Here is a 27148-nt window from a genome sequence, read left to right as displayed (position 1 = left end):
CTCCTAAAAATCAAACACTTATACTCATCAAAAGACTCACCGAAAGAGTCAAAAGACAACCTACAGACTGGGAAAAAATTTTTGGCTACGACAAATCTGATCAGCATCTAATCTCTAAAATCTACAAGATACTGCAAAACCCAACAACAAAAAGACAAACAACCCAATTAAAAAATTGGCAAAGGATATGAACAGACAATTCACCAAAGAAGATATTCAGACACATGAAGAAATGCTCAGGATCATTAGCCATTAGAGAAATGTAGATCAAAACTACAATGAGGTATCATCTCACCCCAACAAGGCTAGCATTAATCCAAAAAACACAAAATAATAAACGCTGGAGAGGTTATGGAGAGACTGGAACACTTATACACTGTTGGTGGGAATGTAAAATGGTACAACCACTTTGGAAATCGATTTGGCGCTTTCTTAACAAGCTAGAAATAGAAGTACCATACAGTCCAGCTATCCCGCTCCTTGGAATATATCATAGAGAAATAAGAGCCATCACATGAATAGATATATGCACACCCATGTTCACTGCAGCACTGTTCACAACAGGAAAAAGACAGAAACAACCTAGGTGCCCATCAACGGATAAATGGATTAACAAATCCACACAATGGAATACTATGCAACGATAAAGAACAACGATGAAGCCGTGAAACATAACATGGAGGAATCTGGAGGGCATTACGCTGAGTGAATTTAGTCAGTCACAGCAGGACAAATACTGTATAAGAGCACTGTTATAAGAACTTAAGAAAAGGTTTAAACACAGAAGACAGAATTTTTTGATGGTTATGAGGATGGGGAGGGAGGGTGAGGGTTATTCACTAACTAGATAGTAGACAAGAATTATCTTAGGTGAAGGGAAGGACAGCACACACTATAGGGGAAGTCAGAACAACTGGACTAAACCAAAGCTAAGAAGTTTCCTGAATACAATCACTTTAATGGACAGAGAAGCAGGGGTACGGGTCTAGGGACCATGCTTTCAGGGGACATCTAGGTCAACTGGCATAACAAAGCTTATTAAGAAAATGTTCTGCAACCTACATCAGTGAGTGGCGTCTGGGGTCTTAAAAGCTTGCAAGTGGCCATCTAAGATGCATCAATTGGTCCCAACCACCTAGAGTAAAGGAGAAAGAAGAACACCAAAGACACAAGGAAAGTATTAGCCCAAGAGACAGAATGGCCCACATAAACGAGAGACTTTATCAGCCTGAGAACAGAAGAACTAGATGGTGCCTGGCTACTACAAACGACTGCCCTGACAGGGAACACAACAGAGCATCCCTGATGGAGCAGGAGAAAGGAGGGTGCAGAACTCAAATTCTAGTAAGAAGACCAGACTTAATGGTCTGACTGAGACTAGAGGAACCCCAGAAAGCATGGTCCCCGGATTCTCTATCAGCCCAGAACTAAAACAATTTCCAAGGCCAACTCTTCAGACAGGGATTGGACTGGACTGTGGGACATAAAGTGATACTCTTGAGGAGTGTGCCTCTTAGCTTAAGTAGATACAAGAGACTAAACAGGTAGCTTCTGTCTGGAGGTGAGATGGGAAGGCAGAGAAGGAGCTGGTTGAATGGACATGGGAAATCGGGTGGAAAGGGGGAGTACGCTGTCACAGTATGGGGACAGCAATTAGGGTCACATAACAATGTATTTGTAAATTTTTGTATAGGAGACTAACTTGAAATATAAACTTCATTTAAACTACAACAATAAAAAAAAAAGGAGAAAAAGAAAACCATCACTAGTTCTATATTTATTTTGTATGACCTAATCAAAGCTGTAAGGGAACTTAATTAAGCAGCCTCACCAAGATAATCTTTTCTTCAAAGGCAAACTCTTCAGTTGGGTAATAGGGTCATGGCATCATAGGATGCTTTTGAGAAGCCTGCAATGATCCATCCAAAGCTCAGTCTTAAAGGTTCTAGGAGCTCTTTAAAACTGTAATTCTAAAGTTTAACTCAAATGCCTGTAAGCATGGCCACACTCTGAGACTTGTTCTTCCTCAGATGGGTTCTACATTGAAGATCTTGAACCTCTGAAATTCCCCTGATGTACTACAATCTCCTAGTCTTCAATTTCTCCATTTCCCCTACTTCTCCCCTTCCGCTCTCACTGCGACCTCCAGCCTCTTTCCCTAACCCTTGATCCATCAACCTTAAGTGGATTCCACCGGCAGCCATTTCAAACTGCCTATAACTAGGAATAAGAATAATATCTAATGTGTAAGTAGCACCTCACAATTCAGAAAGGGCTCTCTCAGGTCTTTTCTTATTTGATTTTATTCGCAATAGGTCTTATTATTATCCCTCGTAAAGAAACAGCAAAAGGGACTCTGAGCTTATTGACAAAAGATAGTAGTGAATTATTTATTCTTTTGTCCTTATGTCTGCCTCAGTGGCTTAAAACGGCAAGAGAGTGGCCAATGACTGAGAACTACTTGTGACGCTGTATCCACCACTCCCACTGTTCTCAAAGAAACCCTCTGGTGTGTGCAAGGCCTCAGCACATGGATTCAGTCTCGTTAGCATTCCAACCAAACAATCAGCTCTATCCTGAGAAGCAATACAAACTAGATAAAGCAGGCAATAATGTGCACTGGCAGTGACGCAGTCAGAAAAACAACACTCGTGGTAAACAGAGTTCTACTTGTAGCTGGCTCGGTACATTAAAAAAGAAGTTAAAATAAGTCAAAAGAAAGTAACCATGACTAAAATAAGGTATATGTCTTTTTGCTTCCAACTCTCTTGAAAAAGTAACACAATGCAATACTATAAATCTTCAGTTAATTAATTCTAAGTTTTTGCAGCCAGCACTGTACTCTCATCCTGCATTAACACCATCTGTCTACGATGGATATTTAGTTTTCACCCACAACCTGCTTCCTAACCCTTAGAATAAATGCATCTCCTTAAAAACCAGAAGTGTTCCATTCACCAGAAGGGTGTAAGGGTGTTTTAAATAAACAGGTATCATTACTTTATAATCTACTGCTGCCATCTCCTGTGTTACTGAAGCAGCATCTTCACATTCATGAACAAAAGCAATAGTGTTTAACAGGAATAATTCTTACTGGTCAATCATGGCAAATTTTCTACACACACCAGAAAAGAAAAGCTTAATTCTGTTACCTCTAAGTGACTTCGCCTCTCAGCAATCACACGTTCATCCTTGTTTCCAAATAGCTTCTTTGGTGGGAATTCGAGGGTAGCAAGCTGAAACACATATTTTAAAAGAGCTGCATTAATATCACACCTATGGGCTTTGGGTTATTATTCATCTATTATTCATCTATTATTCAGAATCTCTATTGGGGGGGTAAGAAGAGAATGAGACTGGATGTTTTAAAGATGGTGGGTCTTGCTTTGCTTTGCCACCAACTACTGGCTGACCTTGAAGAGATTCCACAGCAGTCAAATGCGAAGGTCAGATGATGTGAACTCTAAGCAAGGACAGAAATGATTATAAATATTCTGTCTCAGATGACATATCAGACTCTGCGCCAGACAGTGCTTCCCAATTTGTTTTCTGAAACACAAGTTCATTCTTCTCTCAGTACCCTTCATATACTGGAATTCAATTATTTTTGTGTTGAGATGAGAATCTGAAAATACAATCTACACATTACCAGAACATTTTGTAAAATAGTTCTCAGACCGTTGCTAAGGTTCTTCATTCCATATTGCCTTTTTCCAGTTACTACTGAAAGGGAAGACTGCTCATGGAGAAGAAGATTTCTCTTTGAATTGTTTCACCATGTTTCCTAGAAAGTGAAGCTTCATAATTTGGTTCAGCCAGGTCTTGGAACGCCACAGTCATTTTCCTTATGCTTCTCTTCTTGGAGGTATAAAACTCATCATAGTAAGCTATGCTCTATTACAGACTCCAGGCAAGAAAGGGCTCTGATCTCGTGAAAACCTGGGCAGCCAGTGTTGCTGTGGGTGAGTGAGTGCTGAGCAGCAATAATTGCTGGTGCTGATAGAATTCACCACTTCCTTCCTTCCTCACCCTGTTGGGTTCAGACAAATTGAGAAGCCAGTGAAGTATTATCAAGAAAAAAAATGAACTTTCTACCATATAGGTCACAATATGCCACAGAATTCTTTTTCATATATACATATGCAGATACTCAGTTTATTTAAGTTTATACTGCTGCAGTAAGAGTCAAAAATTAACACCTTTACATATGGTACTTTAAACACTTAGTATTGAAGTACAATATACATACAGAAAAACGTACATATCACAAATGAAGGATCTGCTGAATTTTGAACATCTGAACACATGTGTAAATTGCCACCAAGATCAAGAAAGAGAATCTTGCCAGCAACTCAGGAGCTCCCCCGTGGGCTCCTTTCAGTCACTAATCCTCCTGCAAACGTGAACACTAGACCAGCTTCTAACAGCACAGGTTAGTTTCTCTTATTGTTGAACTTCATGTGATGGTATCATACAGTACAAACTTGTTGTGTCCATCTTCTTTGGCTCAACACCATGTTTGCGAGATCCATATGTGTTATTACGTGTAGCGATAGTTCACGTACTCTCACTGCTATATAGTATTCCGTTGTGTGAACATTCCACAATTTATATGTCCGTTCTTGCTACTGGGCTTGGTTAGTTTCCAGTTTTTGGCTATTAGGAATTATCTGCCATGAACACTCTTCTATAGGCCCTCTGATGAATATATGTTCACATTTCTGTTGGCTATACTCTTAGGAGTGGAAATGCTGGGTCATACGGTATGCATGTATTCACCTTTAGTCGAAACTATTAAACAGTTTTCCAAACTAGTTTTATTAACTGAACACTCCCACCAGCAGTGTTTGAGAGATCCAGTTACTCTAGATCTTTACCAGTGCTTGGTATTATAGACTTTTTCATTTTAGCAACTGTGGTGGGTATGTAATGGTTTCCTACATGGTTCAAATTTACGTTTCTCTAATGACAAATGGGAGCTCTGGCAGGGGAGTGGTTAAGAGATCGGCTGCTACCGAAAATGTTGGCAGTTCGAACCCACCAGCCGCTCCTTGGAAAACCTATGGGGAAGTTCTACTCTGTCCTATAGGGTCGCCAGATGTTGGGCACCTTTTCACATGTTCACTTACCATTTGAATAGTCACTTTTGGGGAAGTGTCTCTTTTGCCCATTTTTATTAGGTGTTTGCTGATTTTTCTTATTGTTTAGAGAAATTTATTAATATATGCATTTTACATATCTTCTCCCACTTTGTAGGTTGTCTTTTCATTCTCTTAAAGTGTTTTTTGATGACTGTACAGTCCTTTTTCAAAGTTAACTGAGGTTGAGGCAGATGTTTGTTCTTTTTGCATTCTAGTGCTTTTTCTATTAAAGCAGAGAAACCTTGGGGGGTGGGGTAGGGTGTAGCACCAAGGGATGGATTCACTTTTTTTTTAATTTACTCTTTTGCTCCTTTCCTCACCAATGTGCCAATTCTGTTACTTTACTTACATTCAACTTTAAAACCAGTTCAAGGTAAAGTGAAAGCGCATGAGCTGGTTTCACTCTCTGCCTGACCACTCACTAGCTAACTACTTGTGTTTCTCTGAGCCTGAGTATTCTCCTCTGAAAAAAAATGCAGATGATGATACCTAACTGGTGAAGAATTAATGAAGTAGTGGTAGTAGCTATAATTACTAGTTGTTAGAGATCTTGTAATTACCAAGATAGTAGCACACTCATATTCCCTTGTGTCCTCTTTCTATGCACTGGACTGATTACATCGCTTCATGAAGCAAAGGGATTTCTGGAACCCTGGCCTCACTGGCACAAACACACGCCCTCTTTGTTGCAGCGTAGTGAAGACAGGTGCACCAGAGCCTATCTTTTGGGCTAGATTTCATTTCACACAAATTTGTCTCCCCCCCAGTGCAGTGATGTTGAAAGCTTGGCAAGCATTCTTTCACAGTTGGCTGTTTTGTTGTTTTCTTATGTGGCTGATAAGGTGATGCAGTTTTTGTCAGGGGAAATTTATAGTCACACTCGCATGCTAAATCAGCAATGGTGCTGATTCCGACTCACAGAGACCTATAGGACAGAGTAGAACTGTACCATAGGGTTTGAAGGAGTGGCTGCTGGAATTGAAATGTGGACCTTTTGCTTAGCAGCCAAGCTCTGAACCACTGCGCCACCAGGGCTCCTTAGGGAGAAAAGGACAACCTTAAATGACTTCTAGGCATATAATCATAAGACTATGATATTCAACTGTCAAACTTCAGAGATAAAGAAATGTAAGTCCACAGTTAAGTGACTTAGAAAGGTTCAAAGTCATGGGTGACAGATTCAAGACGAGGAACCAAGACTGGCTCTATGTCTTTCACATCAAGGGTGTAAAAGGAAGTCTGTAGTGTATGGGGAATGGCTTCCAAGGAGGCACGTGTACTGCTAGTAAGAGCCCCTGTGAAGCCTCTGGGGGTCCAGGATTCAGGTTAAAGACAGTTAACTCCTCCCTGCATGTATTAAACCTGAAATATGAATGCATGGCAGCCAGGCAGCGCAGATCTATAGTTTCAAAAAGAGTGGTCAATTGAACCCCACCAAGGATCTGTTCCCCAGCAACAGAACAGGAGAACATGGTCAGCAACAGCAGTGGGAAATGACAAGAAAGGGGAATGGGTCTGAAGGTGGGCTCCTCAGAAGTCCATCCTGGGACATAAAAAATTAGTTAGCTCCTTGTCACCTTGTTGTCGTTAGCTACAGGTGAGTCAGCCCCCGACTCATGGTGACCCCAAGCACAAATGGAATCGGGCCACTGTGATTCATAGGGTTTTCACTGGCTGATTTTTCAGAAGTAGATCACCAGGCCTTTCTTCCTTGTCTGTCTTAGTCTGGAAGCTCCACTGAAATCTTTTCAACATCATAGCAACACACAAGACTCCACAGACAGATGAGTGGCAGCTGCAAATCAGCCACATTGTCTAGAAACTGAACCCAGGTCATGCGCATGGTGACCCGCATGATGACTGAAGACCCAGATGAGCTGTGGGATGACATCAAGGACATCATATATTAAGAACGCAAAAGGGCATTAAAAAGATAGAAAAACAAGCAAACAAACAAACAAAAAAAAAAACCAAAATGGATGTCAGAAGACAGTCTGAAACTTGCTCTTGAATACAGAGTAGCTAAAGCAAATGGAAGAAGTGATGAAGTAAAAGAGCTGAACAGAAGACTTTAAAGGGTGGCTTGAAAACACAAAGTACTATGATGAAGTTTACAAAGACCTGAAGCTAGAAAGCCAAAAAGGAAGAATATGGCTGGCATTTCTCAAGCTGAAAATACTGAAGGAAAAATTCAAGCCTCCAGTTGCAATACTGACGGATTCTATGGGCGAAAAATTGACACAGGAAGCATCAAAAGAAGATGGAAGGAATACACAGAGTTACTGTACCAAAAAGAATTGGTGGACGTTTAACCATTTCAGGAGGTAGCATATGATCAAGAACCGATGGTACTGGGGGAAGAAATCCAAGATGCACTGAAGGCATTGGTGAAAAACAAGGCTCCAGGAATTGATGGAATAACAACTGAGATGTTTCAAAAAATAGATGCAAAGCTGGAAGCGCTCACTTATCCATGCCAAGAAATTTAGAAGCCCTGGCTAACTGACTGCAAGAGATACATATACATGCCCGTTCCAAAGAAAAGTGATCAAAAAGAGTATAGAAATTACCAAACAATATTATTAATATTACATGCAAGTAAAATTATGCTGAAGATAATTAAAAAACGGTTACAGCAATACACTGACAAGGAACTGCCAGAAAGTCAAACCTGATTTATAAGAGGGCATAGAACGAAGGATATCATTGGTGGTATAAGATGGATCATGGCTGAAAGAAAAGAATATTAGAAAGACATTTACCTGTGTTTTATTCACTATGCAAGGGCATTCAACTATATGGATCATAACAAATTATGCATAACATTGTGAAGAATGGGAACTCCAGAACACTTAACTGTGCTCCTGAGGAACCATTATACAGACCAAGAGGCAGTCGTTTGAACAGAATGAGGGGATAATGCTGGTTTAAAATTAGGAAAGGAGTATGTCATGGTTGTATCCTTTTACCATACTTATTCAATCTGTATGCTGAGTAAATAACCCAAGAAGCTAGACTATCTGAAGAAGAACGACACATCAGGATTGGAGGAAGATTCATTTACAACCTGCGATATACAGATGATACAACCTTGCTTGCTGCAAGTGAAGAGGACTTGAAGCACTTACTGATGAAGATCAAAGACCACAAAAAGAAAATAAAAATTCTCACGACTGGACCAATAGTCAACGTCATGATAAACAGCGAAAAGACTGAAGTTGTCAAGGAGTTCATTTTACTTGTATCCACGATCAATGCCCATGACAGCAGTAGTCAAGAAATCAAACAACGTATTGCACTGCGCAAACATGCTGCAAAAGACCTCTTGGAGTGTTAAACCACAAAGATGTCACCTTGAGGACTAAGCTGCGCCTGATCCAAGCCACGGTATTTTCAATTGTCTCATATGTATGCGAAAGCTGGACAATGAATAAGGAAGACCGAAGAAGAATTGATGAATTTGAATTATAGTGTTGGCAAAGAATATTGAATATACCACGGACTACTAGAAGAACAAACAAATTTGTCTTGAAAGTACAGCCAGATGCTCCTTAGAAGGGAGGATGGCGAGACTTTGTCTCATGAACTTTGGACATGTTATCAGGAGGGACCAGTCCCTGTAGTACGGCACTATGTTTGGTAAAGTAGAGGGTCAGTGTAAAAGAGAAAGACCCTGAATAAGATCCATTGACACCGTGGCTACAACAATGGGCTCAAACATAGCAAGAACTGTGAGGATGGCGCAGGACCAGGCACTGTTTCATTCTGTTGTACCTAAGATCACTGTGAGTGGTAACCAACTTGATGGAACCTAACAATAACAACATATAGTATACAGAATTCATAAAGTAACAACACAAAATGAAATCTGCCAAGGGAAAGATAATGTGACCCAAGTATTTCATACCTAACCAAAGTGTCTTTCAAGTGTAAGGCCCAGAGACAGACATTCTCAAGCAGACAAGGACTCAGGGAAAACACATCAAGGTGTACCTTTTAAAAACATAACTAACTAATCACTGTCAAGTTGATTCCGACCCATAGCGACCAGACTAGAAATGCCCCATAGGATTTCCAAGGAGTGGCTGGTGGATTCTAACTGCCCACCTTTTGGCTAGCAGCCTGGTGGATTCTAACTGCCCACCTTTTGGCTAGCAGCCTGAGCTCTTAACCACTGCGCTACCAGGGCTCCAAAAAAAAAAAATCAACCAAGAGAAAGCACAATATAAAGATCTCATGAATAAAGACACCACGGTATAGTGAACACTGCCTCAATTTAAACTCACAACTAAGAGACAATTATGTATAATTTATGTATAAAAGAATGTGAATGCTATACATCTTGATAATGTAAAAATAGTAATACAACTTAAAAACTGGGAAGTGGAAGTAAATAAAGTATGCAAATTGTATATTTGTTAGAAGAGCATAAATTGATAATTTATAAAATAGAAATACATCATTTTAAAACTAGTGGCCTTAATGCTTTTCATCAACCTTTTTATTAAAGTTACAAGTATTTTAAAGGAATTAATACACCTTGTAGTAGAGAAACATTCAGTAGTTTCTTCAGTTTCACTTCAGTTTCTTTCACTTCAGTTAAATTTAAGAAAAATAAAATTTAATGCTTGTACTTAAAATATCTTATCTAGGATGAGCCCAGTGTTATAGTTATTTCATTCTCTCTTCCTATTCTTTCTCTCATTTTAATTTGTTTTTATCATTCCATATATTCATCCTTTTATTTGTACCTATTCATGAAGATAATTAAAATAATATTCATTAAATGCTAACATTAATTATATTCAGAGAATGACTTTGGGTAATTGGTTGCTTTCTTCTTGTATTACTTGAAATTTTTATAATGAGCATGGATCATTTTTACAGAAACAATAAAATGTGATTACTTTTTAATAAATTTAACGGAACAGTTAAATTAACACTTTTTTTTTTTCCTTTTCTTTCAGTAACCTGGGACTTTTGGGCAACCAGATTTCAAGTCTCTGCTCAGCGAATAGCTGCTGGGTAATCTTGAGCAATGCAGAAAAGTGCTCTAGTTCCTAGTTTCATCATCTGTTAAAACGAAGATGCTGAACTAAGATTTTTAAGTTTCCTTTCAGCTATGAAATCCTCTAACTTGGATACTGATGATTAAAATCTCTCTATGCTGAGCTAGAAGCAGCACTTTAGATACCATAGAGGCATTTTACCTATTATCTTGGCTATACGGATCTTGAGGAATATACCTTACTTTCTGTAAAAATCTTCATAGCTTTCTTATTTGAAGTAAGGCTCAGACGTGTAGAGAAAAAATGGAGCCCATGTAATAATGAAACAGGTTTCTTTTCAAGAGATTGTAGAATAGAAAAAGGACAGACACAAATGGGAATGCTGTATTCATGCAAATACCCTTAAAATGGCATCTTTTCCTGCTATAGCCATTATCTTTACAGCAAGAGTGGGAAACGATGCAAAGACATTTCAGTTCTTATGAGAAAATCGTACATTAAAGTTAAAAATGATTACTGAGGTCAAATGAATTGGATATTTGGGGGAGATATGATAGGTCTAGAGAACACTGGAAGAAAATTTAACAACAGCCCTGTAGCCTACTTTGTGTAATTATGAAATTTGATCATGCAGTGTAAAACATAGAGAATAAATAAATGAGGATTAAAATAGCACATTTCTCTGGCCTAAGAGAAACATAATGACAAGCTCATTCTGTGACTTAGTAATAAAACATATTCTAAAGACAAAAGGACTGAAATAAAAAGCCATTAGAAAAATGAAAGCAATAACTTTTACGCCTATTGATTTCTAGTGAAATTTGTCTCTCCCTACTTCATTGACTTGTGCAAGTCTAAAATCCTCAGTTATTAGCTTTATTTTGGATGTTCAACCAACAAGCCCTAATTTTTATGTTGAAAAATAGATCTATGTGAAGAATTATCAACAAAGATAAGACAATTAGCATTTACTTAAAACTAGCATGGCCATTTGATGAAATTATTTGTGATGCCAGTTTTGTGAACAAAGAAGTATCCATTCATCTGTCCATCCATCAAATGAGCTAGCTAGCTATATGTGTGTGTACGTGTATTAGACACAGTCAGCACTCTCTGACACTGTAGTGGTTCTTAATTATCCCAGACAGAGTGAAAATTTTCATCTACAAGTTGATTTTCCCCTTTCTAATTCCCAGTTAACTGACACAGCCCAATCTTCTTCTAAGTGTCATCAAACTCAAATCCTGACTTCAACGTTCATTACATTACAATAAGATAGGTCAACCAGTCTGCTGCCATCAAGAAGACAAAGTAAATGTAATGGAAAATCTGTTCTTATTAGAAGCCTTTCCCTCTTGGCCAAGTTCACTTTTTAGGTTAGCCAGATCCTGTATTCAGACCAGGTAATCTTCAAGGCAACAGACAGCGTAAGTTTTGATAAATGGCATCATTATTCCTTTGGATATAAATAATGACAGTCCTAAAACGTAGAAAAGAAATTAAAATGAGTAGTAAAAAGTCTTGCCTATCTCTTATGGTTTTATAACAATTAAGCAACTAACATGGGATTATAAATCACTGAAAGAAAACTGCAAACAATAAAGTTGTGGAGCCTTCACTAACGGAAGGTAAACACTAGACTTTTATAACACCTAATAAAAGTGCATTTTATTGTCATTCTTCACTTACTAGTCATTTTCTGTACTCCTGCAATGCTTGGTTGTGTAACTAGTACCCAAATTCTAAAGGTTAGAGGGAAGAGTTTCGTGTGGCACTCTGATTGGTCAAATCGGCTCTAACTTGTCTTCTGCGAACAGACGCACTGACGTGATGACTGGCAGCGTGGAAACAGTCACCCCCTGCAGGTTATGGCGGTCAATTTGAGCCATTCCAGCTTTTGAGAAATGCAAATAATGAAAACTCATCAAAGCGCCGCCATAAGTCTCATGGTTGACCAGACAGAAGCATTTCTGACTACTCAAAATTAATAGTAGTTCCCAAGGCCTTATAAGAACAGCTGTCACTGAGAAATATACTCACAAATAAGCAATTCTCCTCCAAGTTTGATTTGTTGGAGACATAAAGCAATAACTCTTTAGGATGACCTAAATGGATTACTGAAGGAGCAATGAGCTACCTTTAGACCTCTGATGCGGTAGCTTGAACACACCACATGGTATTTATAAGCTCCTGCTACGTGCCTAGCCCAGAGCTCGTTAAGTGTCTGTTGAATAAATGAACAAGGCAGGACTCCTTGCTGGTGGTCCATGTGAAGCAGCCAGAGATTACAATCAGGACGTATCTCTAACAGAGGCTGCTGTCCTGTTGTGCTGAAACCCGAAGTGCTAAACCTGGAATCATCTTAGGTGTAAAATCACCCTTGGAAATGCAGTTAGGACTGCACCAGCTTTAGTTATATTTGCTGTAAGACTGCAACTTTTCCCACATGAAACCTCACTCCTCCCAAAGCCCATGGCAATCTCATTCAGGCATAAGTTGGGGTGAATGTATTTGAGGACATTCATGTATGCTGCAACAGTTTTTGAAAGTGAAAAACATTTCAGATCTGTGAGCATTTAATACTGCATTTTTAATGTAAATATGCAGATGGACTAACTCAAATGCTTGCGCTTTCCATCTCTTAATATGATGCTAGTTATCTCTTTTTGGGACTGTGATAGGACAGAACTCTGTTGCCCATGACACGAAATAGAAGGAACTCAATTTCCAGTTACCATCTATAGCTTGCTATGCAATGGAGTTTTACAGGGAATGGAATTTCTTTTCTTTGGCTACATATGGAGCACTCTGAAAATGGCTATGGAGAGGGAAGCTCAGTACAAAGAACACAGGAGCAGAAATCAGGAGGTGTGAGCCTTGCCCCCATTTCCTAAGTCTTGGTGTGATCATGAACAAAACCCTCTCTAGGCATTCCAGTCTTCTTCTAAAGTGAAAAACTGGGCTACCCAGCCTTTAGGCCCCTTGGAGTGCTGACATTTCACCCTGTAAACGGTTCAAAGCCCACTGCTATAGATGTTTCCTCACCACTTGCAGAGGGAAGCCTGATTCCAGTCCCTGTTTCACAGTCTTTGGTGATCAAAGAGAATATTTCTTCTTCATTGTCCAGATTTAAACTAGCCTATCATTAATTTTGACAAGACTATTTGTCACTGGAAATCATCTTTTAGATTCAGTGATCTATAATAATGAAAAATCAACGCATGCTCACAAGATGGATACAGAAGAAAGGATACGTAGCGTGTTAATCAGGGGTCCAGCGAGCATTACTTAAGGAGTTTTTTTCCCCAATGACTCACTCCTGGTACAATGTTAGATTTACTGGATTAGAATTTTCATTTGGGTCCTGGCTACATATTTTAAAAAGGCTCCCCAGGTAGTTCTGATGTCCTTCACTCTCTCACCTACCCTGTAAAGCAGTGATTTACACAGTTTATCAGATGGAAAGAATGATGGGACACAAATGACCCGTGATAGCTGGGCTCTGTTACACACTAGGTCAGGAAGTTGACAGAACTCTAATTTTGCCTATACAGCTGTTTGCTATTTAAAAACTCGAGGAGGCTGAGGGCTTGGTGCAGCTGAATTTATGTAAAGCTTACCGATGCTCTCTGTGGCTATGGTTGGTAGCATAATAATTGGGATGGTGAGTTGATTGTAATTTTTATATTAAATTTGGAATGCTGGTAATAAAACTGTTTGGAATACACTTCAATGATGGATGGTAAATAACTGTCCAAAATGAATACAAGGCCAATAACCAGATTCTTTTTTCCTCTTCTCTTGGTGCTGCTTTGGGGAAAATTAGTTGGAAAATAAAGGTAAGAAATCGTTCTGTCAGCACAAACAGCAAGTCGGTATACAAATTAAATAATCTCTTGTCTAATTGTTGTCTTCCTCCCATTGAGAATGCCAGGTGTGAGACAGAACAATGGCTCTAACACAGCAATCTTCAATTTTTACTCCACGGCTTGAAAACCTTTTTCTTCCTCAGCTCTGCATGGAGAAGAGAACCAGCAATGGGAGATGGCTAACTGAGGTGATCAGGTCTGACACATGGGGACCTAGACACACTGATTTTTTCGTGAACTGTGATGACTCAGTTATGATGCAGGCAGGCAACACGGCCTGTCCCACGTAACCTGCACTCTCACCATGTACAGACTTCAAATGTTCCCTTTGCACTTGTTCTGACTGAACATTTTATATAAAAATGTTCCCTGTTCATGGTTCATCCTCTTCCCTGTAGGCAGACCAACACAAACCTGTTTCAGAATCACTCCTAGCCAAGAAGATTATAAAATGGTGCTCAGTGATCAATTCTGATACTTAATCATTTTCACTGAGTGACAATTCTCCTGGGAGGTTATGTCTCCATTAGACTGAAGCATTCAGAAGGGAGGACTCCGAGTTAAACATAAAATCGACTAAAATAAAGTCCTCTCAAAATCAGACAGGGATTGGTCTCTGTGAACCTCCTAGAACGAGCAGCTCTCACTGACCCTCTCGACCTCCCAGCAGCCCCACGTTGTACTGCTCTGTTATACACTTTCAGGGCCCACTACACCAACCACACCAAGGCACCCTGTCTTCACTGCTCATTCTCATGTTTGAAAAGAGGATCTGGTTTTAAAATAATTTTTCTTTTTCTTCTCAGGTTCTTGATGAGCTCTGATTCTGTTCTGATGGGCTCTGATCTGGACCTACAGTTAAACTTCATGGACCCTAGACATACACAGTAACTGTACTTCTTGCTCAGAGAAAAAAGGAACACTTAACAGGGCTTTGTTTCTGAGCACATAACTTGATTGATATTTAAAAGGATTATGCTGATTTTTAATAAGAATAAAAAATACATCGTTTTCATACAAAGCACTGAAGAAATGATTTGCATGATAAAATTTCAAAGACACGTTATCTAGCAGATGCTGCATAATACTCCTTAGTTGCTTTCAACAACGCATTTTATCTGAGGCACTCACAATCTTTTACAAACTAGCAGTGGCATTATCATTATACAGATGTGGGATTTGAAAACACTGGGTTTAATCTGATTAAGATTCCACACAAGGTCAATGAAGGGGAGCAGAGAATGAACGACAGAGGAGCCATTATCTTGCATAATAGATATCAGGATATTAGGAGAACAAATTAATTCAAAACAAAAGGGAAAATCTATTTGGAATCCAGAAGAAACTGCTCAGATTTAGAAAATAAATAAAAATAAAACAATAATTTTTAAAACCCTGAATAATGCAGCATCTCTCCGGTGAGAAGAACTCAGCCCATGTACAGTGAATCTGAAAATCAAATGGACGTAACACTCACATATGATCCAAGGTCACTTGCAGCTAATCTGTTCTTCTTTTGTATCACAGAGGGAAAGTAATTTAGTTTTGTCTTTTATTTATGAAAACTGTCATCATACAAGAAATAGTGGATTAAATTCTTCTCTGACTGCTCCTCTCCTCCTCCCCCTAGTTTTATACAACCCAGTGGCTTCTTATCCTTTTTCAATTTATGAATTCATTTTGCTTGTAATAATCTTAAGTTCCTTCTATTTTTTGAGAGACATATCTTATATCTAATAATCAACAACTACTTACTATTTTAATTGGTTCATCACCAAGTGTACACACAGTATCTGTGAGGGTCTTTAGTTGACCAGCACATCATTCTTCTCAAGGAGATATTACAATAAATAATTAACCACTGACTGTGAGCAAATGAGGAGGTTAGAAGAAATAGCTGAATGATGGTTCAGGAATTCTTAAAACCTTCTCCCTAATGTTGGCCATGGCCCTCAGGACTCTCAGCCTATCCAACTTCAGTGTATTCTTCTCTGATCTCGTTTTGTTTTGCTGTTGTTTGTGTTTTGTAAATTAAGTCTTTAAGAACACTTGACAAATTATCAAATTTCTTTACAGAGTACGTCTTGCACATGTGGACCAGAAAACATGTAGATACGTTCAAGAGCATTCACAGGGAAGTAATCACACTAGCAAAAATCTGAAAACTACCTAAATGTCCATCAACAGGACACTGGAAACCTGATAAGGTGGTATTCCAACACTGCTCATGGTAAAAGTGACCCGACTGATAAAGTGCTTCTGCACAGGGGGAAACGGTAGCCATCTGGTGGGAAGCTACAGTACTGGGCTTCTCTGAGTGAGGTGACTCTTGTGACTTAGCGTGTCTGCTGTGGGGAACCTGGCAACCTTTGCCTATGGAGTTGTTACAAGAGACAGATTGGCTCCCCTGTGGCCTGGGGATTCCTTGCCAGAACAGTTCTCACACCTGTCCCACATAGGTCTCATCTCCTTGTACCTAAGCTATCATCTGGGAGAGGCGGGGCAGAGACTAGCTCCTGGACAACTGCATGGACTATAACAGAAATCACTGCGAGGCTCCCTTCCATGGAAGACGAATACCTGCTGGCAAGCTATGGTCCCTGTCCTACACTCTTCCAAGGGAACCTGGTGCTAAGTATTGCCTATTGAAGTCTTGTGAGTCTGAATGTTTAGTTGGATCCAAGAAGAGCTCCTGGTGGCACTGTAAATGGTTACCTCTAAGATTGAGACTACGGGAAATTTTCACATCCCATGTTTGTATCTTTGAATAATTTCAACCTTATATCATGAACATGTGCTTTGCTTGAAAAGAACAAAAGATTATTGAAAGAAAAGAATCCCCATAAAGGGAATTGATACATCAAACTGTTTTAGAAGTATATTCCCAACTAAAGTTTTAAAGTGAACAAAAAAGTATCTTGGCAAGTATTATTATAAATTCTGTATATTTTGAATTCGAGTGAGTTTTTTCAATAGATTTTCAGCTTGATTAAAAATTTGAGAACCTTCTATGACTAGGTAAGTTTAATGTTTGATTAAAAATAAAAACATGTATCATCAACCGTTTTGTTACTCTTGTAATTAAGAGGACAAGAATAGTTCCCTACTTCCAAAGAAATAATGAGCCCAATCTGGTCATAACCAAAAGCCAAACTTGTTGCCATCGAGTCGATTCTCACTCACAGCGACCCTACTGGACAGAGTAGAATTGCCCCATAGGGTTTCCAAGGAGTGGCCGGTGGGTTTGAACTGCTGACCTTCTGCTTAGCAGCCAAGCTCTTAAACACTGTGCCACTAGGGCTCCAATCTGGTCACAGCGTGAGGTAAATAAAACATGTTCCCACCTGGCTATGAAACAGATCCTTCCGTATGAACCCTTTGGTGTTCCTGAAGAAGTTATGGGCTTTACCATGGCGAGTGATTTCTAGCGTGTTGTGGGACCAAATAAACCCTTTGGAAGCAGTTGATTACTTCAAGAAGATTAACATTATAAACAGACAGGGAAATTATATGAGTAATAAGAGCAATCATAATTGACAGATATCTAATCAACATATTATTGATCTCAAGTCCCAACAAACACTGAGCAAGTCAGAGTAGGTGAGGTTGAGATGCATAAAAGAAAATCCAACTTTATAGATGAAAAAACAGAGCTGCTATTCAACTTGATATTTCAAGTTTTTAATTTTTAAACTTGAACATATTCAATGAGCAACACTTCTACTTTCACTGAAATAAGATTTATCTATATTTAGAAGGATGTACGCTACTTTGTTTTTAGAGACAATTTTTGTTTTTAATTTTCACCTTTATATTACCATTGGTTTAGAAAGAGGCATTAGAGTCAAACTGCCTGGGCTTCTCCACTGGTTTCTCCACTTACCAGTTATGTTACATGAGGCAAGTTATTTACTTCTCTCATTCTCAATTTCTGCATCTGTAAAATGAGGACAGTAACAGCCCTCACAATTCATAGAGTTGTCATGAGAACTACATGAGATTATGAACTTCAAACGTAGAGCCTGGCACATGATAAACCATTGCCGTCGAGTTGATTCTGACTCACAGCACATGATAAGTACTCAGTAAATGGTTAGAAAAGTGGTGACAGTTGTGGCTATTGTAAAACACAATGGCATTAGTGCACTCTCCTCAGGGTCTGTGATTAGTACAGTTTTCCTTTCAACATGCCATCTTTGTTTGGGAGCTTCCCACATTCTCTCTGCTCCTTCAAATACATGCACCTACGTGTTTGCTTGCTCTTTTTCATAACTAGTATTTGTTATTCCTATGAGAAAGGGAGTGTAAGTCACAAAGTCGAACTCGACACAGAAAAGCAATTTTCATTCTTGGTTATCATTTAGATCATGAGCCGGTCTTCAGGAAAAGGACTTCTGTGTGCATAAGTCATCAATGAATATAATGGTCTGAACGCTTAAGTTTCACTGAAGCTTAGCTAGAAATTGAAACAGGAATAAAACGATTTTTCTTAACTAACGTTGGTCAAATAATGACTTATTTCTAAGAGAAGCTTCTTGATATCTCTCCCCACCAAACTCTAGGCTTGTATTTTCCTTCTTTTTTTTTAAAGTTGTGCTTTAGGTGAAAGTTTACAGCTCAAAAAAATATGAGACACTTCACAAATTTCCGTGTCATCCTTGCACAGGGGCCATGCTAATCGTCCCAGTATCGTTCCAATTTTAGTATGTGTGCTGCTAAAGCGAGCACTCCTCCTTCTTTCTTGACAGTTTCAACTGGGTGTTTAACAGCCTCCTCAAATTGAATATGTCCAAAACAGAATTCTGAATTTGAACTCTCCATTACCTCAATAATCCATTGGCCACTAAAATGGCCTTTTAAAAATGTAAATTAGGTCATTTTGATACCTTGTTTAATACTATCCAGTGACTTCCCACGGCACTAGGACCAGAATTTAAGGCCCTACCTAACCTTTCTGTCCTCATAACCTACCACTCTTGCAACTATTCACAAGTCTTTTCACATGGCAAGCTTGATCCCACCCCAGTGCCTTTGCATTTACTGTTCCCTCTATTTAAATACGCTCACCTCTAGATTTTCATGCCTGGCTCCTTCTCCACATTCAGATCGCAGTTCAAACACTACTCTTTCAGAAAGGTTTTCCCTGCTTCCTCGTCTAAAGCAGCCTACCACCCAGCTCTCATGCCACACTATCACTGCCATGTTTTACTTTCTCCATGGTACTTAACATTATCTGAAATTACCTTATTTATCTGTTTGTTTTTTCATTGTTTATTCTCTATGCTTCACGAGGAGGGAAGATGGCTAACTTGCTCACACCTGTATTCACAGTACAGAATTGCTCAATAAAGATTTCTGAACAAATGAGTGAATGAATAAATGAAGCCAGCTTGAGTTTCTTCATTTGAAGGTCACTTAATATTTCCAACATGTTTGTAATATACTTTTTTCCCCCTGAAGTTCAAGATTTTTACATGTGTGATAATATCACTTCATTAATTTTGCCTGGTACTGGGTGACTTTTTTGATTTACATTTTGATTTACATTTTCACATCATTCTTAACCTCAACTTTTATTACATCTTCAAAGATCTTTTCTGTTATGCTTGTTGTGGTATAATGAATTACTTAATATGGTCCTCCTAGCCACAGTCTTGTAACTCCCACCCAAGTGATCGGGCAGGACTGTGTGATAGGGTAACTGGAGCCTACTGAAGGGATTGGTCAATTTTGCCATCCTGCTGGGCTTGAAATGAGCCACCCCAGAGGCAGGGAAGAGAAGGGCCCACCATCACCAGGGAAGGAGAGACCGGTAGGAGAGACCCTCAGGAGATAGCTCAGTGGGCTTCCCGGCCTATAGACTGAGAAAGCTGAGTGCCTTTGGGCAGTGAACTGAAGGCCAGGGAGAGGCGTGCCTGCGAGCACGGTTGGGAAGAGGCTGTCCTGATGGAAGAACTATATCCTTGAGTGTTCCTGAGCCTGAAATGTAACCTGTTACTTCCTTAATAAACCCCATAATCATGAGTATGGTCTGTGAGTTCTGTGTGGCTGCTGCAATGAATTATTGAACCCAGTAGATAGTGCTATGGGAGGGACAGTTGGTGTCAGAGTTGTTAAAGATGACAGAGAGAGTGGCATGTCTGACTTCTACCTCATGGGAATCAGCCTTGGGCTGCTTATCTTGATTCTCCTTTTCCCTTGTGAAGTTAGAGGAGATCAGACACTTCCCTCATTCCATTTTTACATTTGTTCTGGCATTTTCTTTAAAAATACTGCTTAGAGGTGTGCACTGATTCTTTGAAAACTCTCTTAAATATCTCTCATTTCAAATTTCAACTAAAATGCCATCTCATCAGACAGCCTTACCCTGAAACCCCCTTATATTAAAGTGCCAGCCACCCTCTGCCCCATCACTATTGTATGTAACCCACTTAAAATGATACCTGCCACATGGCATGCTCACTCTTTAAGTGTATCATTATTTCTTCCTTGTTTACTGTCAGCCTTTACCTATAAGAATTTAAGGTATATACAAGAAGACACTTTTGTCTTGTCCACTACTGTGTTACTGGAAGCTAGGAAATGTGTCTACACAGAATGGCATTAACTAATGAAAGAATCAACATAAAATAGATACAATCATGGTATGAATAAAATATGCATGCATGTGTGTATGTATATATATTATACAAGTATGCATATTATATAAAATTTATATTTATCTCTAATCTTTATAAAAGTATGTCTACTGTTCCAAGTAAATTGCTTTTTCCATCATTACTGTGAGAATTCACTTATGTTAATACAATATGCAGAATTCGTAAATTATAAAAGTACTGATGTAGTAATTGCAAATGGAGCAGTTACTAACCTGCAAAGGTCACTTTAAAAATAAGCCACTCTGTACATTTAATATGTACACAATACTTCCACTTTTTATTATCAATATTAACTTTTGACATGAACGGTAAACGGCAGAAACAAACTTTACAACTTGACATTGATGCAGTTACTTCTGGAGCAGAGGCCTCTTGGGAACACTGAACTATACTTCACACCTGAAGCTTCTTCAATTTTTAACAGAATATTAAGATGATAACAAAATACCAGAATTTCTAAATAGCTTAATTTTACCTGGACTCAAGACTCTTCTACACATCAAGGAACCATTTTATTTACAAAAAGGTATTTCTTCCTATAGGATATGTCAGATGAGAAAGGGTAGAAATCAGGAGAATGTTAAGGAAACAGTTTATTTAATGTGAACTAAATTAGGGACAGGTTTCTTTCTGACTAAATTATTATTATTATTTTATTGTGCTTTAAGTGAAAGTTTACATTTCAAGTTAGTTTCTCATACAAAAAGTTATACACACACTGTTGTGTGACCATAGTTGCTCTCCCTATAATGTGACAGCACACTCCTCCTTTCCACTCCAGATTTCCGGTGTCCAATCCTTTTTGCCTTCTCATCTCACCTCTGGACAGGAGCTGGCCATTTAGTCTCACGTATCTACTTGAGCTAAGAAGCACTTTCTTCACGAGTATCATTTTATGTCTTATACTCCAGTCTAATTTAGGTCTGAAGAGTTGGCTTTGGGAATAGTTTCAAGTCTGGGTTAACAGAGAGTCTGGGGATCATGTCTTCTGGGGTCCCTCTAGTCTCAGTCAGTCCATTAAAGTCTGGTCTTTTTACTAGAATTTGAGTTCTGCACCCCACTTTTCTCCTGCTCCATAAGGTACTCTCTGTTGTATTCCCAGTCAAGGCAGTCACTGGAGATAGCCAGGCACCATCTAGTTCTTCTGGTCTCAGGCTGACGGAACCTCTGGTTTATGTGGCCCTTTCTGTCTCTTGGGCTAATATTTTCTTTGTGTCTTTGGTGTTCTTCATTCTCCTTTGCTCCAGGTGGGTTGGGAAAAACTGATCCATCTTAGGTGGCTGCTCGCTAGCTTTTAAGACCACAGATGCCAATCACCAAAATGGGATATGGAACATTTTCTTAATAAACTTTGTTATGCCAATTGACCTGGCTGTCCCCTGAAATCATGGTCCCTAGATCCCTGCCCTTGCTACTCTGTCCCTTGAAGTGTTTGGTTGTATTCAGGAAACTTCTTAGCTTTTGGTTTAGTCCAGTTGTGCTGACCTCCCCTGTAGTGTGTGCTGTCCTTCCTTTCACCTAATTCTTATATACTATCTAGTTAGTGAATACCCCTCTTCCTCCTGCCTCACCCTCATAACCATCAAAGAATGTTTTCTTCTGTGTTTAATCGTTTTCTTGAGTTCTTATGATAGTGGTCTCATACAATATTTGTCCTTTTGCGACTAACTTCACTCAGCATTATGCCCTCCATTCATCCATGTTATGAGATGTTTCACGGATTCATCGGTGTTATAGTTGTGTAGTATTCCATTCTGTGAATATACGATAATTTGTTTATCCCTCCATCCCTTGCTGGGCACCTAGGTTGTTTCCATCCTTTTGCTATTGTGAACAGTGCTACAATGAACATGGGTATGCATATACCTATTCATGTGATGGATTTTACTTCTCTAGGATATATCCCAAGGAGTGGAACTGCTGGATTGTATGGTACTTCTATTTCTAGCTTTTTAAGGAAGCGTCAAATTGATTTCCAAAGTGGTTGTACCATTTTACATTCCCACCAGCAGTACATAAGTGTTCTAGTCTCTCCACAACCTCTCCAACATTTCTTATTTTGTGTTTTTTGGATTAATGCTACCCTTGTTGGGATGAGATGGCATCTCATTGTAGTTTTGATTTGCATTTCTCTAAAGGCTAATGACTGTGAGCATTTCCTCATGTATCTGTTAGCAGCTTGAAAGTCTTCTTTGGTGAGTATCTGTTCATATCCTTAGCCCATTTTTAAACTGGATTATTTGTCTTTTTGTTGTTGGGGTTTTATAGTATCTTGTATACTTCAGAGATTACATGCTGATTGGATTTGTCATAGACAAAAATTGCTTCCCAGTCTGTAGGTTGTCTTTTGACTCCTTTGATGAAGTCTTTTGATGAGCATAAGTGTTTGATTTTTAGGAGCTCACAGTTATTTAGTCTCTCTTCTGGTGCTTGTGCATTGTTACTTATGGTTTGTATTGTGTTTATGATGTTATTAGGGCTCCTAGTGTTGTTCTTATTATTTCTTGCGTGATCTTTTCCGTTTTCGAATTTATATTTAGGTCTTTGATCCACTTTAAGTTAGTTTTGTGCATGGTGTGAGGTACGGATATTGTTTCACATTTTTGCAGACGGATATACAGTTATGCCAGCACCATTTGTTAGAGAGACTGTCCTTTCCCCAGTTAACAGACTTTGGGCCTTTGTCAAATATCAGCTGCTCACAGGTGGATGAATTTACATCTGGACTCTTGATTCTGTTCCATTGGTCAATGTGTCTGTTGCTGTACCAGTACCAGGCTCTTTTGACTAGTGTGACGGTATAATAGGTTCTAATATCAGGTAGTGTGAGGCCTCCCACTTTGTTCTTCTTCTTGAGTAATGCTTTACATTTTCGGGGCCTCTTGCCTTTCCATATGAAGTTGGTTATTTGTTTCTCTATCTCATTAAAAAATGCCATTAAATTTGGATCAGGATTGCATTGTATCTGTAGATCACTTTGGGTAGAACAGACATTTTCACAATGTTGAGTCTTCCTATCCATGAACAAGGTATGTTTTTCCACTTATGTAGGTGTCTTTTGGTTTCTTGCAGTAGTGCCTTGTAGTTTTCATTGTATAGGTCTTTTACGTATCTGGTTAGATTTATTCCTAAGTATTTTATATTCTGGGGGGCTACTGTAAATGGTATTGATTTGGTGATTTCCTCTTCAAAGTTCTCTTTGTTGGTGCAGAGGAATCCAACTGATTTTTGTATGTTTATCTTGTATCCTGAAAGTTTGCTGAAATCTTCTATTAGTTCCAGTAGTTTTCTTGTGGATTGTTTGGGGTTTTGTGTGTATAAGATCATATCATCTGCAAATAAAGATACTTTTATTTCTTCCTCACCAATCTGGATGCCCTTTATTTCTTTTTCTAGCCTAGTTGCTCTGGCTAGGACGTCCAGCACAATGTTGAATAACAGTGGTGATAAAGGGCATCCTTGTCTGGTTTCCGTTCCCAAGGGAATGCTTTCAAAGTCTCTCCATTTAGGATGATGTTGGCTGTTGGCTTTGTATAAATGCCCTTAATTATACTGAGCAATTTCCCTTCTAATTTTGCTGAGAGTTTTTGTCATGACTGGGTGTTGGACTTTGTCAAATGCCTTTTCTGCATCGATTGATAAGATTATGTGGTACTTGTCTTTTGTTTTATTTATGTGATGGATTACACTGATTGCTTTTCTAATGCTGAACCACCCCTGCATACCTGGGATGAGTCCCACTTGGTCATGGTGAATTATTTTTTTTGATTTGTTGTTGAATTCTATTGCCTAGAATTTTGTTGGAGAATCTTTACATCTATGTTCATGAGAGATATTGGTCTGTAAAGTTCTTTTTTTGTGCTGTCTTTTCCTGGTTTTGGTATCAGGGTTATGCTGGCTTCATAGAATGAGTTTGGGAGTATTCCATCCTTTTCTATGCTCTGAAATACCTTTAGTAGTGGTGGTGTTAACTATTCTATGAAAGTTTGGTAGAATTCTCCAGTGAAACCATCAGGGCCAGGGCTTTTTTGTTGGGTAAATTACCTTTTCAATCTCTTCTTTTGTTATAGGTTTATTTAGTTGTTCTATCTCTGTTTTTGTTAGTTTGGGTAGGTAGTGAGTTTCTAGAAATTTGTCCATTTCCTCTAGGTTTTCAAATTTGTTAGAGTACAGTTTTTCATAGTATTCTGTTATGATTCTTTTAATTTCAGTTAGGTCTGTTGTGATAGCGCCCATCTCATTTTTTTTTCAGGTAATTTGTTTTTCTTTTCTCAGTTTGGCCAATGGTTTATTGATTTTGTTCATCTTTCCAAAGAACTAGCTTTTGGTCTTGTTCATTCTTTCAATTTATTTTTCTATTTTCTATTTAATTTAATCCTGCTCTAATTTTTATTATTTGTTTTCTTCTGGTGCCTGAGAGCTTCTTTTACTGCTCTCTATTTGTTCCAGTTGTAGAGTTAATGTTTTGATTTTGGCCCTTTCTTCTTTTTGGATGTGTGCATTTATTGCTACAAATTGACCTCTGAGCACTGCTTCTGCTGTGTCCCAAAGGTACTGGTAGGATGTGTTTTCATTCTCATTTGATTCTGTAAATTTCTTTATTCCGTCCTTAATTTCTTCTATAACCCAGTAGTTTTTGAGCAAGGAGTTGTTGAGTTTCCATGTGTTTGATTTTTTCTCCTTGCTTTTTCTGTTATTGATTTCTACTTTTATGGTTTTATGGTCAGAAAAGATGCTTTGTAATATTTCGATGCTTTGGATTTTGTTAAGGCTTGCTTTATGGCCTAATATGTGGTCTATTCTGGAGAATGTTCCATGTACACTGGAAAAAAAAGTATACTTGGCTGCTGTTGGATGAATGTTATGTATATGTCTGTGAGATGTAGTTGGTGGCTGTGGCATTTAGATCTTCCATGTCTTCATTGAGCTTCTTTCTGGATGTTCTGTCCTTCACTGAAAGTGGTGTGCTGAAGTCTCCGACTATTATCGTGGAGCTATTTCTCTTTTCAATGTTGTTAGAGTTTGTTTTATGTACTTTGGAGCCCTGTCGGTGGGTGCGTAAATATTTATTGTGGTTATGTCCCCCGGGTGTACTGATCCTTTAATCAGTATATAGTGTCTTTCCTTATCCTTTGTGGTGTATTTTATTTTAAAGTCTATTTTGCCAGAGATTAATATTGCCACTTCTGCTCTTTTTGATTGTTGTTTGCTTGATGTATTTTTTTTCCCATACTTTGAGTTTTAGGTTTTTTGTTTCTTTAAGTCTAAGGTGTGTCTTGTAGGCAGCATATAGAAGGATCGTGTTTTTTTAAATCCATTCTTCCACTCTCTGTCTCTTTACTGGTGCATTTAGTCCACCTACATTCAGCGTAATTACTGATAGGTATGAGTATAGTGCTGTCATTTTGATGTCTTTTTTTCTGTGTGTGTTGTTGACAGTTTCTTTGTCCCCCTTAATTTTCTGTGCTGAGTTGTTTTTCTTTATGTATTTTCTTTTCATCATTTTCATTGTTGTTGACTTTGTATTTGCTGAGTTTTCATGTTTTTTTTTATTTTTTTTTTATTTTGATGTTTAGGATTGTTAGTTTCCTTGGTGGTTACCTTAATATTTATCGCTATTTTTCTAAGTCTAAACCAATCTTTTATTTCTTTATATTGCCTTGACTTACTCTCCAAATGAAAGATCTATGACTACATTTTTTTAATCCCTCTTTTTTGTTTTAATGTTGTCATCTTTTACACAATGACGTCTCTGTTTCCAAATTTACAATGTTTTAGGTTTGATTTATTTTTGTGACTTCCCCATCTGGGTTGATATCTGGTTGCTCTGTCTGGTGCTCTAGTCTTGCACTGTTATCTGATTTTCTAGCCAGAGGACTCCCTTTAGTATTTCTTGTAATTTTGGTTTGGTTTTTGCAAATTCCCTAAACTTCTGTTTATTTGCAAATGCCCTAATTTCGCCATGGTATTTGAGAGACAGTTTTGCTAGATACATAATTATTGGCTGGCAATTTTTTTCCTTCAAGGCTTTATATATGTCATCCCACTGCCTTCTTGCCTGCATGGTTTCTGCTGAGTAGTCTGAGCTTATCTTACTGACTCTTCTTTGTAGATGACTTTTTGTTTATCCCTAGCCACCCTTAAAATTCTCTCTTTATCTTTGGTTTTGGAAAATTTGATTTTAATATGTCCTGGTGACTTCTTTTGGGACCTACCTGGTGTGGGGTTTGATGAGCATCTTGGATAGATATCTTGTCATCTTTCACGACGTCAGGGAAGTTTTCTGCCAACAAATCCTCAACAATTCTCTTTGTATTTTTTTGTTTGTTTGTTTGTTTTTTATTGTACTTCAGGTCAAGGCTTACAGAACAAATAGTTTCTCATGAAACAGTAGTACACATAATGTTTTATGACATTGGTTAACAACCCCACAACATGTCAACCCTCTAACTTCTCAACCATTTTTTTTG

General features: G+C 38.5%; 1 protein-coding gene and 1 non-coding gene across 8 annotated transcripts in view; both read right to left on the bottom strand.

The window, feature by feature from the left end:
- Positions 1-27148, bottom strand: part of KIF16B (kinesin family member 16B) — a 447597-nt gene that overhangs the window by 110068 nt on the left and 310381 nt on the right. For 6 of the 7 annotated variants that reach the window (XM_004376454.1, XM_023731419.1, XM_023731420.1 and 3 more), the window contains one exon: positions 3153-3236. In XM_004376454.1, coding sequence (XP_004376511.1) covers positions 3153-3236 — 84 coding nt within the window. Of the gene's footprint in view, positions 1-3152; positions 3237-17745; positions 17957-27148 lie in introns of those variants that run through there. The other variant, XM_023731421.1, reaches the window with a different exon arrangement.
- On the bottom strand, positions 18641-18747 carry LOC111820567 (U6 spliceosomal RNA). Its single transcript, XR_002824105.1, has one exon. It is a non-coding gene; the product is annotated as a U6 spliceosomal RNA (small nuclear RNA).

Source organism: Trichechus manatus, unplaced genomic scaffold (assembly GCF_000243295.1).
Source record: "Trichechus manatus latirostris isolate Lorelei unplaced genomic scaffold, TriManLat1.0 scaffold00042, whole genome shotgun sequence".
In the NCBI taxonomy this organism is placed as follows: domain Eukaryota; kingdom Metazoa; phylum Chordata; class Mammalia; order Sirenia; family Trichechidae; genus Trichechus; species Trichechus manatus.
This window is presented reverse-complemented; position numbering and strand designations above follow the sequence as displayed.